Consider the following 21,041-nt stretch of genomic DNA (forward strand, 5'->3'; position numbering starts at 1 on the left):
GCCACCGGACTCTCTGGTGAGGTTAATTAATTGCTTGTCACATGAGGCGCCCCTACTGGGGAATGCCGACGGAGGTGCCCAGGCAATTTTTGTTGAGGCGAGAGTACCCCTTCTTTAGGGGAGCTCCCCTGTTCTGCACCTTTCGGCCTTGCGCCACATTTTGCTGCGGTGCACAGCAAATAAATAGCTATCCCATTATAAGTGAAAAATATTGCAACATTCAGCTTCCTTCGATAGAAATAAAAGTTCAAAAACGAGTTCACTTACTATTTATATTTTGTTAGATTAAAATTATCCCAAAGTGCAATTATAATACTTGCAATGATATAATTATCGAAATGGATAATTGTTTTTTCTCTTTAGGAGGAAAAAAAAAAACATGAACGTTTAGACTACCTTCATAAAATTACGACATTCACAATCTAAGGCAACAAAAAATATTTTTATGGTCACGTGGTTGAACACCGGAAACTTTAGGCACCTTTACCTACATGTTGATCTGATAATGACGTCACGCTGTTATGTTAACCGGCCTACTCTCTCGGTAGCTGTGATCATGTCCGCCAGCCTTTGAAGCTTAATCAAGAATGAAACAAAAGTCGTTATTCTCAGTTCGCACGCCGTGGTGTATAACATAATACACACGTTTACACGCGCCTTGACATGGACGGGACTCACGCGTTGTAGATTCAGTCGCAAAGGAGACAAAGAATAGGAAAGAGGCAAGAACTGTTTCAGGTTTTAAGAAAATACCGTTGTTTCTCATTCTCTCGCCACGAATAAGTACAGCTGAGGCGTCACCCACGTCTCTAACGTGATCGTCTTCTCTAACGTGATCTCCCATTTTTATAATCTTTTTCTTTACCGTAACGTCATTTCGCCCACGGCTCGGTATTTGCATATAGCCGCCATAGGCGCGGCGCGTCTGTAACAGTGATTTGATATTATTTTATTTTAGCAGTCTCGTCTATGGCGACAAGCAGGCACTGATGGGAAACGCGTCATAATTGTGAAAATAATGCATAGATTTCAAAACAGGCGGATCACGTCCGCCATCATTTGAAGTTTAACAAAGAATGAGGTAGATGCCGGTCTTCTTCATCCCCACGCGGTGGGAGTGGAATGATCTATACATTAATACGATAGCGTGTGATTTATTTTGTGTGTCACGCTTACATCTTTTTTTTTCCAGTGTCTGACGTTTAATAATCATGACCTTCCATTTCTTGTAATAAATAATTTTACCAAGAATTCTTGATAAGTTTTGATTTCGGTTTCGATTATAGCTGAAGGGCCTCAATATATATATATATATATATATATATATATATATATATATATATATATATATATATATATCTTTCGGGTGTTTTGGTTTTGGTTTTGGTTTTGGTTTTGGTTTTGATTCAAGCTGATGCACCTAAGTCATATGGATATATATATTTTTTTATTTTTTATATCGCAACTTTATAATATATAGGAATCGATAGAAAATTGACTCTATAATAATATATACGAAATCAGCATAAATTAAAATATCATATTTAAGCGTATTTTAGGCCCGGGCTACGCCGGGCGTCTCTATTAGCTTAGTTATATAATTTTGCAGTTTTAACAAAAGAGCTACAATAATATCAGGACGTCTCCTCTACGCTAAACATCCACAGAATGCCAACATCAATAGATTACATATGAAAGAGTCTGCTGTGGAATTCCCAGAGGTCCCGCTAATTAATTTTATTTTATTTTCAGGATTAAGAGAGTTCATTTTCTCGTTGACTAGTAATGTTTCAGATGAGATCTGGCTCAAGGGAGATAACGTCCTGATAATTGTGAGTCATATAATCAGTGAGATTTTCAAAGTGTAAAACCAAACAAAAACTACGTTTTTTTTTTTTTATCAAAATCAAATGAGATTCTAAGAGATTTTTAAGCATTCACACCAAAGTTTGAAGTATTTATCAAATCTTTATTCGTTTAAAATAGAACAAACCCAACTTCAAATTAAAAATGTTTAACTCCAAATTAAAAACATCAATTTCAATTGACAAACGCTCAACTTTAAATTCAAAATATTAACGTGAAGTTCACAAAATTTAAATTTTAATTAAAATTGATCAACAAATCAGGCGGTCAAAGGTGCAACTAGTCATTAAAAGCTCAACTTTAAGTTCACAAAATATTTACTTTAATGAAAATGGATAAACAAATGAGAAAGCCGAAACTATTATACAAATTAAAAAGCTCAATTTCAACAAACAAACAAGCAACCACAATTAAAATCTCAACTACAAATTAAAAATCTCGACTTTGAATTAACATTTCTGAACTCCACATTAAGCGATTCAACTTCAAATTGTTCAAAGCTGAACTTCAAATTATTATTAAAATCTGAACTTCATATTATTAAAAGCTGAACTTCATATTATTATTAAAAGCTGAACTTCATATTATTATTAAAAGCTGAACTTCATATTGTTATTATTAAAAGCTGAACTTCATATTATTAAAAGCTGAACTTCATATTGTTATTAAAAGCTGAACTTCATATTGTTATTAAAAGCTGAACTTCATATTGTTATTATTAAAATCTGAACTTCATATTATTAAAAGCTGAACTTCATATTATTATTAAAAGCTGAACTTCATATTATTATTAAAAGCTGAACTTCATATTGTTATTATTAAAAGCTGAACTTCATATTATTAAAAGCTGAACTTCATATTGTTATTAAAAGCTGAACTTCATATTGTTATTAAAAGCTGAACTTCATATTGTTATTAAAAGCTGAACTTCATATTATTATTAAAAGCTGAACTTCATATTATTAAAAGCTGAACTTCATATTATTAAAAGCTGAACTTCATATTGTTATTAAAAGCTGAACTTCATATTGTTAAAAGCAGAACTACTGTGTTTCCATCGGCAATGGGCGGCAAAAGCTGTAAACCGCCGGAAGGTGCCGAACGAAAACGCCGTTAATAGCTGACAAAATAAAGAAGCAAAACAATGTTTTAATGAAGGCAAAAAAAAAAAAAAAAAAACCGAAAGAAAGAAAGAAAAAAGGGCATGTTTAATGGATAATGCTTCTAACATCTAAAGAAGAAAAGGAATTAAAAAAAAAAAACACTTTAACTACGCTAATTTTCAATAGCGAATATTTATTTAAATGATTTTAATGATAAATTATAATAGCACTTTTATTTTTAGCAATTTTAATGATTTTTTCTCCAAATTTTATTAGGAATATTGAAAATGATTGGAAAGAAAGCTAGACGGCACGTACAACCGTATGCTACGAACAGTGTAAATTATAGCTTGGCTAGATCATCCCACGAAGCAGCAACTTTATGGCAACCTACCTGCCATATCTATAAGCACAAAGGAACGACGTTTACGATTTGTTCCGATCACTGCCAGAGGAGCAAACAAGAGCTGGTGAGAAATGTATTGCTGTGAACTCCACTGCACGAGCGCACGAGCATAAAACGACCTATATCCACGTACATTCAGCAAATTGCACAAATATGTAGCAATGTAGTAATTGTCATCCTGAAAATCTGAGGCAGCTGATAGAAAACAGGGAAATCTGGAAAGAAAAATAGAGAGAGAAAGTCACATTGGTCTGGGCAAGGAGTCCGACCAGATATATAATAGCTAAATTACAAATGAGACAAATAAAAACAGGAATTGTTTAGGAGCTGATTTTTTTTTGGGAGGGGGAGGGGCATTTTCTTTGAAAATTTTCTTTCTTTTATGGTTTAATAAAATTTTTTCCGGTACTTATGTAGAGAAGGTAGCGTGCTGAAATAATAAGGTTATTATTTAGAAACCCATTCTTAATATGGGTGTTCTTTAACTATTCTGTATTTTCACCTAACATGCAACTTATGTAGAAAATGGCAATGTCTGATAGTTTCATAAAGTTGCCAACAAATTGATGGAATTTTTTTTTTTGTTTACTTACTCGAATTTCATTGGCTAAGCATTTCTGTATGTCCCGGCAGTTTACGTTATCAGTCAGAAAATGCTGATAAAACTTCGGCTTCAGCATGCTACCTTCTCTGCACAATGTAATATCCTCTCATTAATCTATAACCCGAGATGTTATTTCTTTTTTCTTTAGTGCTAATGAAATCAGCATTTATCAAGACCGAGGCCACTCGAGGATGAGGAATAATGAGCTTGTCAGCGACGAAGAACACTATGAGAGGATTTGAAATCTGTGGGTCAAAAGGTCAGAATTTGATTATTTATGTTGGTTGTTGACAATAATTTGCTAAGATTGAACTAAAGAACGACCATTGTTGTACTTAACTGGGAAGCAGTTCCAGGGTATTGTGTTTCATGCATGTGGAAGTTCTTTGAAAGAAACTCTCTACATAGAAGTCCTGTTCGTTTGTTTTTTTTTTGTTTTTTTGTACAGAGATAAAAAAAGAATTTTTTTTTACAGTGGTTACTTGTCTGCAGATACAAAACTACTCGAACGCCGATGTTGATATAGAAAAAAAAGTTTGTTTAGAAAAATAAAGGACAGTTATAGAAAACATCAGAGAGACGGGTTTCTTTTGTACGGATATATTATGTGTGTGCGTGTGTGCGTGATAACGGAAGAGAGAAAGAAAGAGAGACAGAGAAAGAGAGAGAAAGAGAGGGAGAGGTATGTAGATAAACTAATAGCTCGTCTCTCATCACATAGTCACAGTGTACACGCTGCTCCTTATTGAAAAATCTCTGCCCGGAAATCACGTGGCTTCACTTCCATTTGGGTTCACTTTTTGGGTACTTATACAGAATACGGACCGTGCTGAAATAATAACGTCATTATTTATAAACCTATTCTTAACATGAGAGGAGAGGTAGTTTTATAAATATTCTGTATATTCACCTAACAGTTTGATAAACAAAAGATACAATGGAATTTAACTTGAAAATTTAAAAAAAAAGCACGGTCTGCGTTTTACATAAGTACCAACTTTTTATCCTGAAAAAGTGTTACTACATTAATTGTTTGTAGTAATAGAATCGTTTTGGGTACTTATGCACTTTTGTCACCGTGCTGGAATTATAACGTTTGATTATTTTGAAAGCTTAACATAGGAAGGGGAGGGTGTTTTGTAACTATTCTGTGCTTCCACCTAACAATTTAATAATAATAAAAAAAAGATATCGTAAAACTGGAATTTAACATGAAAAAAAAAACTATTTAAAAATAGCGCGATGGCAAAAGTACACAAGCACCTCGTTTTGTTCTATTTAGAAACTTAATATAAAAATTGATTTAATTTATATTTAATTTATATTTAATTTAATTTATTTTCAACTATTAATAGCTGGAAACAGGCTTATTTATTTAATCTATGAGCGTAGTAGTCGGCCATCGGATGTTGACAACGATCAATTAAGAGGTTTCGTCGAAGCCAATCCACGCACAACTGTTCGAAAATTCGCTTCTGAATTAGACGTAACGTATACGACGATTTCCAACCACTTGAGAGAGATTGGAAACACAACTAAACTTAATAAATTGGTGTGTCACGAATTGAAAGACAACCAAAAGAAACGCCATTAAGAAAAGTTATCTTCTCTTTTTTTTTTACGCAGCAAGAACGACCCGTTTCTCAGCCGGGTTGTGACTTGTGATAAAAAGTGGGTTCTTTACGACAATCGGCGACGCTCAGCTCATTAGCTAGACTTCAACGAAGATCTACGACACTTTCTGAAGACAGAGTTGCACCCGAAGATCATGCTGATTGTTTGGTGGTTGGCGTCCGGTCATCCATTACAGTTTTTCAATGCAGGCAAAACTATTACGGTGAAGAAGTACTGTCAACAAATGAATGAAATGCATCAGAAACTTCGACAACAACACACAGCATTAGTCAACAGAAAAAGCCTAATTATCCTTCACAGCAATGCCCGACCGCACGTTGCTAAACTTCAGAAGTTGAACAAATTGGGCTACAAAACTCTGTCTCACCCGCCATACTTTTCATGCCTCTCACTAACCGACTTCTACATTTTCAAGCATCTCGACAACTTTCTGCGTAAGAAATGCTCCAAAAACGTAAGCGATATCAAAAATGCCTTCAGTGACTTCATCGCCACCAGAACGCATGATTTTTACGTTATTGGCAAGAGTACTTGTTTTGCGTTGGTAAAAGTGTGTTGATTCTGATAGAGCTTGTTCCGATCAATAAATTTTTGTTTGAGATGAGATATGTTCATCTGAATTTAAAAGTTAGAAATCGCAAGAACTTGTTAAGTGGACTCAAACTCCCTGATTATATATATATATATATATATATATATATATATATATATATATATATATATATATAATACCGTGCTAGAAAGTTACTTACGCCTGAATGTATCCTGTGCCTCTACAAGACCACCATTCGCCCACGCATGGAGCATTGTTGCCACACTTGGGCTAGTGCATCTGCTACTGGACATGGTTCAAAAGAAAGTCGCCAACCTAATAGGTCCCACATTGTCACCCAGGCGTCAACCTCTGTCCCATCGACGAAATGTTGCATCCCTCTGCCTGTTTTACAGGTATCTTAATGGCGGGTTCACCGACGAACTACAAGCCCTTGCCCCCCTCGACGTAAATACCTACGACAAATCCGACAAGCAGAAAAATTCCACTCCTCCACAGTAAAAATCCTCAGATGTCAGAAAACATTTTACTCTAACAGTTTCTTCCTCAGAAGAACTGCTAGACTTTGGGATTCCCTTCCGGGTTCCTGCCTCCCTGCCTGTACTGTCATGCAAAAATTCAAGTGTAATATGAACAAACATCTTGCTGCTCAATTCCCTACATAATATCCCTGAAAAATATGTCCCAAATATTAGCCCCCTACATCAAAGTTGTACTGTGTTTTGTGAAGGATTAAAATGCAATAAAAAATACAATAATAAATGGTTTTAACTGCTACCCATGCCCTGCATTATTCAAATGTTTATACAAAACATTTGAATAAAACTAGGCAAAGTGCCATTATATTAATTGTTGAGGTATTTTTTTAAATATAGTTTGAACATATTATTAAAGAAAAGGTTTAATGACAAACAGGAACTAAAAGACACTGCTAAAATATTTTCTCTTTAATTCAGTGTTAAAAAAAACACAAATGAGACAAAAAGTGGGTAATTAGAGGGGTGTGGTAGAGAAAAAACTCTATTAAGACGTTTTTTTAGTCGACACTTTTCAAAATGAACGTCGCCAATGGAGCGGGAGAGGCAAAATCGTTTAAAAAACGTGGTCAAATGATCATTAATTTCTAGCAAGGGTAGAAAAAAATTTAGAATGGGGCAAAAGAAAAAAAATGGGAACAATCTCATCGAACATCCATGAGTTCAAAATTATGGCTATGTTTCTTCAGTTTACACGGAGACAGTTGACGAAAATTAACAGACATGGCCTCGAGAATTTTTAAGTGGATTTTTGAGCGTGCTCTATGTGAAGTAGATAAAGTTCTGTCCGTGCAGATCTGGCACACCTTTTCTTCTTTAACAATACATGTTGAAACTATTATATAAAAAAAAATACCTCAACAATTAATAATAATGGCACAACGCCCTGCATTATTCAAATGTTTGTGTGAAGGCAACAGATGTCGCGACTGAAGAGATTCGAACGAATGCTAAAAAGTAAATGGTTTTAAATGCTACCCTTTTATTTCTCCGCTTTGTTGAGATTTGCTCTTTTCATCAAGTCGGTTTTCACATAAAAGTGTTACTCCTTGGTGTTTGAAAAGAAAATAGTTTATGTTCACAGGTCTTTTTTTTTTTTTTGTATTTGGTTGCCATACTGATATGTGAGCATCTGATTCGGTAACAACAAAAATATACTGGGTGCGATGGAACGATTCCAAAATTTGTCCCGATTCCGATACTACAGGGTGGTCGCCAGAAAAGCGGGAAATTTGAAGGTCAGCTTAGATCCTGAATGAAATGCGTGATTGCTATTTTTTTTATTGGTTCTTTTGTTGTCGAACTTGGATTTCTAGGTTAATACGCTGTAGTGAAGTGCACGGACGACATTTTGAGTATCTATGAGGATAATATAACATTTGTCTTTGAAAAACTTTGTAAAAATTATTCTTTATAAAAATAAATCGTCGTTTGACAAATTTCCCGCTTTTTCTCCAAAATTTGTCTCGACTCCGACACAATTACCGATTCTATTCTGAATTCCCGGTTCCGATACAATTACCGATTTCGATTCTTTTCAAATTCCTAAATATTTATTGTGTTGCTTTTTTCAAAATTGCTGTAAAAAAGTGTGATGGTCGCATATATTTTCGCAAACATAAAAATATACTTTGAATCGTATGGGGGGTATATTACGCGAGCAAATTTTTTATAAATATTTTTATCACGTTTCCCTTGTAATTGATAGTAATGATGGTGAGTTAGCTTAAGATTTATTTCTCTTTTAAACAAAACCGATTTGCATTAAATTCGCCATTAGTAGACAAAATGCTATTTGATTTTTCTATAAACAATTGTTAATAGTTAACACATTCCACTTCCAATGTTAAGAATAACTTTTTAAATAATAATGTTACAATTTAGAAAACCATTCTTAATATGAGAAGTGGGGGGCAAGGGTGCTTTATTAACTATTCTGTACCTTCATCCTATCAAAGATTGTTCATAGATTTACTTTAGTTATAAAGATTAGGTCGGGTATAAGAAAATTAGGCGCCGGAAAATTAGACAATTTTAACAAGATAGAAAAATTAAAATAAAATAGGATAACATTCATAGGCAACATTAACTGGAATAAGTATATTGAGGACGTTGCAAAGGCTGCTGCAAAGAATGTGGGTTTCCTCAACCGTGACAGAAAATAAAACACACCTGAGAGTACCCCGTTCTTTTACAAGCCCACCATTCGCCCGTGCAGGATTAGTCTTGCCACATCTGTTTCCAATCTAATAGATCCAGCACTGTCAACTAAGCTCAAACCACTGTTGCATCGCCGCAATGTTGCATGTCTATGCTTGTTTTCCAAGTATTTTACGGAATATGCTCTGATGAATCCCCCCCTCGACGTACATACCCTCTACTTTGGATACTCTGTGGTGTGAGTAATTTTTTTTAGCACGGTATAGGGATCATACCTTATTTGCAGCAGCCTTGGCATTGTCCTCATTATATTTTTCCAATTTATGATTCCTGTGAATGTAAAGGATACTGTCAAGTGAATAAATTTTAATAAGTGAGCTCTCAGGTAGGGTTTTATTTAACATGACAATCGATAGGTTAGAATGTTTTTTTTTTTGTTTTTTTTTTTTGTAGTCGTTAAAGTAAAGAAGCTTGGTCTTAATAGCGTCTTATCGATTATCGATACTTATCGAAAACATTCCGATACAAAACCTATATAAGAACACTGCCAGTTACATAAAGTACTTTCGAGCGAAATTTCATAAAAATCGACTCAGCCGTTTTTTATTACATAGGGAACGTTTTTTATTACATAGGGAACGAAATCACGGACACACAGACACACAAAAACACTGACAAAGTTCCTTTTATATAATAGCAAAGAGGATCACCGTGTATATTGCTAAAACCATTCACACTTTGAATCGTGCCATACAATCTGAATTTCGAAACATCCCCATTTCTACAATTTATTTTATTATTTGTGGACTATTATCCTCATCTTCCAATTGTTCTTTTAAGATGTTACGGCCAATTATTCCCCTGACCTTCGTCGGATGGTTACCCGTGACTGGACAGGAATGGCGAATCTCCATAGCAATTACTGCTTTCCGTAGTGGTGTCGTCATTGTCTGAAAGTAGTGGTTTCAATCTCACCCAAAGGCGGTCAGAGGATTAGTTGGCAAAACCGTGGTGAGACGACAATAACTATGAAAGGCAGTAATTGCTATGGATGCAGTTTGAAGCTTCGACCTTCCCATCCCGTCGCAGTTAACCACCTGACCAAGGTCAGAGGAATAGTTGGCCGAAACCTCGTGAAACAACAACTAAAGATGAGGATAACAATCCACAATAAATAATTAAATATAATAAATGATACAAATTACTCATCTCAAAAAGAATTCCAAATTAATTCAATAATATCCCCATTTCTGTTCGCAACGACTGATTTGACCTAACAGTCTGCTATTTCTTTTTCAGATAGGATGCAATGCTGCTTCCGCATCCTCTTAACGGCCGTATTGTTCATCTTAGTAGCATTAAGCTTTAAAGGTTGGTATAACTTTTATTGATGGAACTTTGGATGATTCGTCTCTTCTCTAAAATTGTTTCAGCGATTTTCTCTTTTTTCTAAATAACTCTTCATGTAAAACCTGTAGCTTCCAGGATCTCTTTTTTTATATATAGCCATGGTTGGGCATCAATCATAATTTAGCACCATTTGTATTTTTTTTTTCAAAGATATTAATGCCTACGGTTCTGATTTCCGCAAGTATTTGGTAAAATTCAATTGAAAAAGTTACATTCCTGGAGATTGAAGATTCAATCCTCAGTGCAGATGATCCAAAAATACAATTGCGAATTACTTAAGATTTCTACCCGGTCATGGCTGACAGAACAAGAACATGCCACACTCGTTTATTAAATAAAGAGTACCGTTCGAAATTCCGTGCAGATTCCCGAGTTCGACAGAAAAATTCCCGAGTTCGACAAAATACACTTGAAGAAGGCCGAAGGTTACATCAACCGAAACATTGTGCAAATAAAACTCAATATGAGTATAGTAGTCCGAATAATTCAAATAATACGAATACCAATATGGCCGAGTGATAGATTGAACGGGAAAAACAAGCGAATGAAAATTACCAAATTTGATGTAATTCTCGAATTATTGATAAAAAATGTCATCTCGGCTAAGTAAAGACGACTGATCCTAGTGACCTCGGGTCATCAACTGATTGTAAGAATTGGGCAATATCAAAGTGTAGTATCTGTTCTTCAGATGCTGCACTTCAATTTATTGTTCTCTGTCAGTGGAGGAGAGGTCCTTCACGACTAAGGCAATTTTTAATTTTTGTTCCTTTTCTCGGCGTTAAAAAACGACCCTGGTGTCAAACTCTGTCCTGTGGGGAGGCATTGTAAATAGGAACAGGTGTCCTTGGAGCTTGGTTGATATGCAAAATGTCTAAAATAGACGGTTGATCAATTGTAGCAGAGAAATGCGTGGCGAGCTGTAATTGTTTGACAAGAAGGATCGCGTCTATCCGACCGTGCCCTCCCCTTGATATACTTTTAAATTTAATTTTAATTTTTCTATCTTGTTAAATCAATATGAATACAATTAGTTATAAGGATTGAGATATAAGATACTGGCAGTTTTGATGTATATATATATATATATATATATATATATATATATATATATATATATATATATATATATATATATATATATATAGTCATCCACATACAGTACTGTTTCGCTGTTTCACAGCTCATCAGTGCGGCTAGACAGGCAACTACCTCAAGCCAGGATTGAAACCCGACCGTTTATACGGCAGTCAAGGCTCCTAACCATTACGCTATTGGCGGTTGCTTGAACGAGTAGTGAGTTTAACGATGTTTTGATATCGTTCGAAATATATATATATATATATATATATATATATATATATATATATATATATATATATATATATATATATATATATATATATATATATATATATATATATATATATATAAATTCAGGCTTCAGATATTCAAAAGTAGGGACTAATGAATACAACGAGATTGTTAGATAGTGATCGATAACAAAAGCAAAATACATTTTTATTATTTATTCGAGTGTAAACAGTTACATTTGGTCGCTACAAACAGACATCTGTTTCGGTCAATGAGACTTCGTCAGGCGACCCTGACCCATTCGACGCTATAGAAAAAATATTGCAGCATTAAGAGTTGATTATATAATGTTAAATTGAATTAAAAACAAATACTTGATGCTGCAATATTTTAAATTATAAATTTATTATATTTTTACCAGAATATCTTGTCTTTCTCTTTTCCAGTTTAACAACTAATCCTTTTACTTTTCCATGTTTAATCTTAACCATATTACCTTCCATGCTCCCATATTTCTATGTTATATATATATATATATATATATATATATATATATATATATATATATATATATATATATATATATATATATATATATAACTACTTCATTTACTCACATAAAATTAATATACGAAAGTATAGATTTAAGCGTAAACTTTAAGTATTTACTTCAAAAGTGCTCAATACGTAGGTAGAGCTAGTTAGTAATTTATAAAATATATATGGCGATTAAGCTACACGAGGAATCCTAGAGTGGATGAAACGCCGAATATTCAGTGTAGCTTAATCGCCATATATATTTTATAAATTACTATATATATATATATATATATATATATGCATATATATATATACATATATATATATATACATATATATATATATATATATATATATATATATATATATATATATATATATATATATATATGGGGGAGAGAGGTTATGTAACTGGTCAAGAAGTAAAATGTCTCTAGTTATATGTAAAGCGACATATAAATGATTATGTAAAACAAATAAAAAGTATATCTTGCTCTGCTTCGGTATTGAGCACTCTTGTATTAACCTCGTAAAAACTTCATTGGTTGCTTTGCCCCCATGGAAATATTTACTTGGAATTATATATATACACGTTTTATTTTTTATTACCGTATCTTTCTGTTAAGTTACATTATTGTTTCAGCTTTTCGGCCGTTTTTTTTTGGCCGTCTGTAGCTTCCTCAGACTTTTACAGAAACCTTTCTGTAAAAGTCTGAGGAAGCTACAGACGGCAAAAAAAACGGCCGAATAGCTGAAACAATAATGTAACTTAACAGAAAGATACGGTAATAAAAAATAAAACGCATATTTGCTCTACAACAGTATTGAGCACTTTCTTCAGTTTTTATTAATTACCATTTCCACTAAGTATATATATATATATATATATATATATATATATATATATATATATATATATATATATAATATTTTATAGAGGGAATTAGACCTGGAGTCTAAAGAGCAAAGTTTATTTTAATGTATTTACACTTTAGGAGAAGAGTGTTCATAGTAATGTTGTTATATAATAAGCTCAATAGGTGTATTTATCCTAGAGCTATATTAATATTGAGTCTAAAGATTGATAATTGTAAATTATGAATCAGTTTCAAAAGGAAAAACAAAGAAAATCATATTCATTTTATTAAAATTGAGAATAAGTATTGGCAATAATTCTTATGTTTTTCTCCTCATCAGCACCAAAATAAGCTAGCATTTTTGTTGTAAGTAAAGCGGATAGTCCTTATTGACTTTCATTGGAAAATGTTTTTTAAAAAATACGTCAGTGCATATGTGGGCATGTGGAATTTTGGTGATATATATATATATATATATATATATATATATATATATATATATATATATATATATATATATATATGTATATATATATATATATATAGTGTTATAATGGAATAATTCCAGGAGGAAATCCGGGTATGAGAGCTCAATGTGGTAAACAGAGCAATAACATAAAAATATAACACGGAAATTACATAATTGTCGATGCAATAATTCATTTCAACCTTATGGTATTTTCAAGCATCTAAAGTAGAGAATTGCATTTTGGATACTGAAATAAAGAAAGAATAAGAATCGGGCCCCGACCGTCAAAAACCAGAGGGGGTGGTAGTAGCAATCCACTTATTACAATTATTACAATTATATATATATATATATATATATATATATATATATATATATATATATATATATATATATATATATATATATATCGCTCCCTACTTCTTCGTTGTGCTCTCTTCAATATGCATGGCGTGTCCACTTCATTGACAGGATTGACTGGTCGGGTTTCGGTGCTGATATAACAGTTAAGGGTTTCATCACCTCTTCTCTTCGTTGCTGTCATTTTCTTTCCGAGTAATCTCTTTTGAGAAAGCTATAAAAAAGAAAAACGCATAAACAGATACAATTCGACTTTAAAAATCTAGTTTTTTTTTTATTTTTATTTTGATATTCACAATATATTTGTACACCCATAAAACACTTCCTTCCCCACGGGGACAAGGAAGTAGATTTGAAATAGCCTAACCACCTCTTCTTTCTAGTTCAAACGAAAGCGGGCGATTCTCGCTACAAATTTCCCACATCTGCTTAATGCGCTTCCTGTACCCGTGACGTTACGAATATCATACATAACCTTTTAGTTTTAATTAGTAAACTCCACTCTATCTAATGTTTAACCCTACTTGAAAATTGACCATTATAATACGTTGGCGACCCAAGGGTCAAATCCTGAGTCAACGATCCTAAGTATAACACACGCCGGTTATAAGTCCTGGTCCCAGTGTTACATTGAAGAGGACAGATCCCAATAATTAAAGGAACAACGTAGATAAGTTTAAAAATGATATTTGGAAAAGGTTAGAATCGAACCCAGTAATAAAAAGTTAGAAAAGAATACATATTGAAATCCCAGGAATGTAGAACGATTGTTTTTTTTTTTTTTTTTTTTTTTTTTTTTTACACAATGATCACCACTTATCAAGGCCCGGAAGCCACTCAGGGATAAGGGTTATTGCAAGTACATTACGTTAGTGTGGAGATTTGGTGGAGTGTTTACTTAAGGGGGCGGTTCATTAGGAATTTGTTAACATTAGACTTGAAGACATCCAAGTTGTAGTCCGGAGGGAAGCAGGCAAACGGAACAGAGTTCCACAGGCGTGCAGTTCTAAGAAAGAAGCTTTGTTCATGGAATCCGCGTTTTGATTTAGGCACAGATATAGAGCGGGGGAAATTTTTCACAGTGGATTCAGCTAGACGGGTGTTTTTCGTGAAAGATTGGCGAGGGGGGACCAGGGATTAGAGTTCTTTGAAATAACTAAATATTAATTATGTCAGAGTTAGGTATGAACAGTGCAAGCTAGAAATAATGATAAACAAATAAGTTTGATATCGAACAATTCTTTGTTTGCCAAAAGCGTGGTTGGACATATATATGTGGAATCCACGTGAGTGGATCAAGGTGGGGCACGTTTTCGCCGTCATAAAGAAAGAGAATTCCCAATATATTCAGGCAGGGTTCGGAGTCAGGAAGTCGAGGAAAGTTCGGAGGGAGAGAATCAGTTAGTTGAAACCCTCTTGGAAGCGAAGCGGGGAAGATAAGACAATGTAGAATCTAAAAGGCCGTGAATTATCATCACCGCCTGCTATGAATAAAGATCATCATATATTTATAAACCTTGTCTTCGTTTGTTGTCTTTGAAAGGTAAAGTACATTTCAGTCCTTATACATCACGCAGTCTGCCATCTTATAAACTTGGTTCACACTTTCTAATTTGATTTGAGCCCAAATAAATGTTAAGAGGTTAAAATTGAGGTCAAAGTTTTAAAAAAATTAACCTTTGCGGTCTCTACCAAATTACTCAGCGAATTTTTGGTCTGAACATTTGAAATTTTACATAACGCATATTCAGACACAGAGAAAGCTTTTTGATTGGGGTTTTGTCCTAAAATTTGGCTGCCAAGGGGTTAATGTTCAAAAGATTTGACCTTTGCGGCCTCTAGCAAACTATTCAATCAATTTTGGGTCTAAACATTTGAAACTTTGCGAAACACCCTTCCAAAATGTTAACTGTCACCTCTGTTGCTCCCCCCTGTGTTAAAAACTGTGTTATATATCTATCTCGGATCGTGTTAAAATATGAAGTCCCCAAGAATTAATATCACAGTCATCATCGTGGTGTATTCAGCATTGTCATTCTTCCATATTGTGTGCCGCCCCCACTACACAACACCAATCTAGTACGAAATTCTGGTGTCAATAGCCTATCCAAGCCGCAACCTCTCTCGTTAGGCCGTGTCAAAAGTTGAGCTCGGACGGCTCCAGAGTTCTTGTTATCTTACGTTAGCTAAGTTTAATGTTTACAATCGGCCAACTCCGGGCGACCTGCTTCTGTGTGATATAGGCTGTGGTATCATTAACAAAGAGAGATCTCCATCCAATCGGTTGTTATGACATCCGCTGTCAAGTGGAAACAGTGTTGTCGGCAATAGTTCTCAAACGGGAATAAAAAAAGAGAAAAAAAAAATAAACAAAAAATTAACATAGGTGTTTTTTTGGTTTTCGTGCTGTACATTCATAACAATATCAACACTACAAACGGGTCCCTGTTCATCGAAAATATAATGAAAGATGAAAAGGACAAAAAAAAAAAACGTAACAAGAAAAAAAAAAAAGATAAGAATCAACAATCGCAAACATAATCACTGGTTACAGCGATTATTGTTCTTTCTGTAAGGAAGGAGGAAGAGTTTTTCAATTATCGCTCGTATTAACTTTGGATCGGGCTTTGTTTTAATTAGTTACTTCTTTCTTTTTCTGTCTTTTTTTCCTCATTTATTTAATAACTAGCGAGGGGTACTCGGCGTTGCCCGGATGTTTGTAGGTGTGTGTTGAGCAAAAAATTAAAAAAAAAAAAAAAAAAGGTGGTAGTAGGCAGGCAGGATCGAACCCGTGCCACAACGGAGAATTTATCTGACAAGAGGTCAAAGTTGAAAGAGTTGATTTTTCAGACTCTACCAAACTCCTCCGCCAATTTTGGGTCTAAACACTTGAATTAATGAACACTTCTTTCTTACGTCTGTGCAACTCTCTTCCGTTTGCCTATTTCCCACCTAACTACAACTTAGATGTCTTCAAATCCAACATAAACAAGTTCCTGATGAACCGCTCCTTTAAGTAAGACACTTTATCAGATCTCAATTACTAGTTATTACTATGATATTATCCCATTGATTACTGTACACGCAATAACTCTTATCCTTGAGTGGCCCCCGAGCCTTGATAAGTGATGACTACCTTGTAAGAAAAAATTAGTGTAGGTTACTTGGATATGAGTCAAACTTTTTAATATATATATATATATATATATATATATATATATATATATATATATATATATATATATATATATATATGTGCACATAAAGTTATGAACAGTACATAGGGCCGGAGCAAAGCCGGGCTGAACTGCTAGTATATATATATATATATATATATATATATATATATATATATATATATATATATATATATATATATATATATATGCAGACCGCCCAGCATTGTCCGGTCGTAAAATTCGCTTAAATATGATATTTCTATTAAGCAGATTTCGTAAATATTATTATATCATATTGGATCCAATATATAGTAATTATTTAAAATGTTAAAAAATGATTCATCGCCACCACCAAGAATCGAAGCCAAAATGTTTAGCTTACGACTTACTTTTTCCTTTGACGTTAATGCCTGAGTCATGAAGACATATTTTCTGCAAGGCAAAAAATTAAATCGTGAACCAATAGCTATTACGTTATGCATGCATATGCATAATGTCGTCGTTCAACCACCTGAAAAATTCCATTAAAAAATGTTTTTACACTTTTGCACCGATTTTCCTCGGGTAAAACACAAATATAAAGTTTTGCATTGGTTCGGATACCCTATATATCAAGTTCAATATCTGTAGACCAAAAACTGACAGAGGAGTTTGGTAGGCAAAATGTTTTAAACAAAAATATGTACGGATACGTAGATATATAGAAATAAGTTTGTGTTTACTATAAGTTTTTTACGTAACTATTGCGCCATTATAAATCATGTAGAATATCTGCATGAATATAATTACATGCAAAATATGATCACCCCATAAGAAAACCGGAAAAACTAATGGGGAATTAATTACAATTAATGCTCCAAAGAATATGCAAATTAGCGAGATCTTACAGGTGAATGCAATTTCATGATCCATATATAACAAAGTTGTATATATTCTACATGAGTTATACTTGCATAATATTTGCATAAAAAGATTATAGTAAATAACAAGCTCTTTTTATATATATTTATGCATGCGTATATATTTTTGTTTAAAAAATGTTGCCTACCAAACTCCTTCTACAATTTTTGGTCTACAGACAGGAAACGTCATATATAGGGTAATCGAACCTATGCGAAACTTTATATTTGAGTTTTAGCCGAGTAAAATTGGTGCAAAGTGTGAAAATAAAAATAATAGAATTTGACAGGTGGGACTCTGTTCGACTGAACTGCTTTCCAGCTGTCTACAATATGGTTGTCTTCAAGTCCAATGTAAACAAGTTCTTGCTGAGCCGTCCCCTTAAGTAATCAAATTATAACAAATTCCTTCTACTAACGATTACTGCACTGATTTACTGACAACTACTGCACACCCATTAATCTTTATCCTCAAGCGGCCTTCGGGCCTTGATAAGTGGTGACCCCTTTGTAAAAAAATAAACACTTTTTGTTATTTACATTTTTGTTATAATACTGTTTTAGTGTACAGTTTTGCTATGTATGTTTTTCTGTATACTTTTTTGTTCTTTTGTGTTACATTAGCTGCTGTTATGCTTAAGACAGAGGAAACTTGCCAAAGCGGTTTCTCTATAGGGGGACAAATTCTCTTCAACCTTTCGTATGTTGATGATATCGCTCTTGTTAATGAATGCACACATAAGCTCCAAGGTTTTGTTAATGTATTAGAGAATGATGCAAAGGAGATAGGATTAGAAATAAACTCAGAAAAAAACAGAATGTATGTCTACAGCTAAATCACAGTTTAACCTAAACATGACTATTCACAGTAAATCCATCAAACGGGTCACCTAATTTATTTATTTAGAGCATAAACTTACTTTCTCCAATGATCACGAGACGACATTGAAATCTGGCTGTGTTTGGTAGCTTTCCAAAAACACAGCACCATTCTAAAATTAAAAAGGATGTTGATAAATGTTAAAGTAAAAGTTTATTTTATTTATGTCCTCACAGTAATTTTGACTTTATTGCATCCCATGGACTAAACAACTAGCTAACTACACTTAGGTGTTTCAAAATCACGTAATGCGTTTCATTATGGGACATCGTCTGATCGAGAAAAAAAAATATCCAGATTCCATCAAACTACTTCCCTACCACCTCTATTTGATAAAATCAAAAGTAAAACCCTTAAACTTTGCCCAGGTCAAACGATCAACCACTGGTCTGTCAAAGTTATGTTTTAGGGTATGTAAAAAGCAAAAGAGGCAGAGGAAAGCCAAGGCGAAGGTGGAGCGAAAATGTTTTTCATCGGACATCTCTCAACGGTTGGGCGTCCATAAACCAAGTACAGAATCAGAAGGAATGTCGAAAAATAAGTCACGTGGGTTCGCAATTTGTGACAAGCAGCAGATGCAGCTCGTGCTAATGGCTTTTTGATGTATACATTTTTATGTACATTTGCTGTTATATGCATAGTTTCGTAAAAAAAAGAAAGATGAAAATCAAGTGTTGTGGTTTAAATGTTGAAAAAAGAACGAGAAGGCTGCTAAAAATAGTCTATCCTGCCTTAACATAGTATAAAAAAGACTTCGTGGCTTAGTGGGGGATGCCGTTTTCTCTTCCCTGCAACCTCTTTCCCACAGAAGAGACGTTGCGAGCCTGTCTTTGTTTTATCATTATTTCCATGGTAAGTGCTCGTCTGAGCTCCAATCTCTGCCCCCTCGCCAACCTTTCACGATAAACATCCGTCTAGCTGAAACCACTGCCAATAATTTTCCCCATTCTTTATCTGTGCCTAAATCAAAACGTAGATTCCATGAACAAAGCTTCTTTCTTAGAAGTGCACGCCTGTGGAACTCTCTTTCGTTTGCCTGTTTCCCACCTGACTACAACTTGGATGTCTTCAAGTCCAACATAAACAAATTCCTGATAAACTGTCCCCTTAAGTAAGACACTTTATCAAATCTCCATTACTAACGATTACTACGATACTATCCCATTGATTACTGTACACACAATAACCCTTATCCCCGAGTGGCTTCCAGGCCTTGATAAGTGGTGACCTCCATGTAAAATAAAAAAGAAGGCTTGGAAACAATGAAATAAAAAATATATTAACAGAAAATACAGAGACGTATATTGATTGAGTGGGAACTCCGCTCAACTGAAAGGACAAAGTAAAGTTACGACCCACTTTCACTCAGCTCCAGATAGCAGAAACTGGTTACCGGAAGTGACGTCAGGAATAGTCCATCGTTAGAATGTGTAGGGATGCAACCCCAGTTCATTTCTAAAACCATCAGGTCATTTTTCTAGGTTGTCCAAGTCTAGAGAGTGGTTGCGGTATTTTAGTTAATAAAATTAATTTATGAAATAGACAATGTAGATGATGACTGAACCTCTCGTGCAACGTTTTTTTTTTTTTTTTTTTGCCTTGTGTTTTTATACATTTTGTATTGCAACTTTTTATTGTAAGACAATTTTTTTTTTATTATAAATTTCTAAGTATAAATAAGTTCTCGCTCTTTCTCTAATGTTTTTTTTTTATCTTATATTCCAGTAGCGCCATTCCTCAATATGAACATATTGAAATCGACGAACTTAAAAGCTAACACTGGAAAGGTAAGTACGAAGCAACGTTACCAAACATCATCAATATGCATAAAATGCATTGCAGACACTTTAGTACTTATGCAGTAAAACAACCCGTTTTTTTCCCATAAATGCTGCGACAGAATTTTCTGACAGCTTACGTAAATCGCTGGGAAAGATGGCAAGCGCTGATCAAATTTTTAAACGCTAAATAAACATTGTAATCAGAGAAAATTTATCACAACAACAACAACAACAACAACAACAACATAATAATAATAATAATAATAATAATAATAATAATAATAATAATAATAATAATAATAATAATAGCAATAATTATAATAAGTATAATAATAGCAAAAATAATTATTGTCGTTATTATTATTATTATAATAATTAATGTCATTTTTATTATTATTAATATTGTTATTATTATTATTGTTGTTATTATTATTATTATTATTATTATTAGTAGTAGTAGTAGTAGTAGTAGTAGTAGTAGTAGTATTG

The 21,041-nt window shown here is 33.7% G+C and overlaps 1 protein-coding gene across 7 annotated transcripts in view; it reads left to right on the forward strand.

The window, feature by feature from the left end:
* Positions 1-21,041, forward strand: part of LOC145259812 (uncharacterized) — a 70,477-nt gene that overhangs the window by 47,523 nt on the left and 1,913 nt on the right. For 4 of the 7 annotated variants that reach the window (XM_080117606.1, XM_080117605.1, XM_080117608.1 and 1 more), the window contains 3 exons: positions 4,128-4,238; positions 10,163-10,234; positions 20,497-20,558. In XM_080117606.1, the coding sequence (XP_079973732.1) occupies positions 4,181-4,238; positions 10,163-10,234; positions 20,497-20,558 (192 nt within the window). In that variant the 5' untranslated portion in view covers positions 4,128-4,180. The remainder of the gene's footprint in view (positions 1-4,127; positions 4,239-10,162; positions 10,235-20,496; positions 20,559-21,041) is intronic. The other 3 variants (XM_080117610.1, XM_080117612.1, XM_080117611.1) reach the window with 3 other exon arrangements.

This window comes from Euprymna scolopes, chromosome 35 (assembly GCF_053919585.1).
Source record: "Euprymna scolopes isolate OS-2025 chromosome 35, ASM5391958v1, whole genome shotgun sequence".
NCBI classification, from domain to species: domain Eukaryota; kingdom Metazoa; phylum Mollusca; class Cephalopoda; order Sepiida; family Sepiolidae; genus Euprymna; species Euprymna scolopes.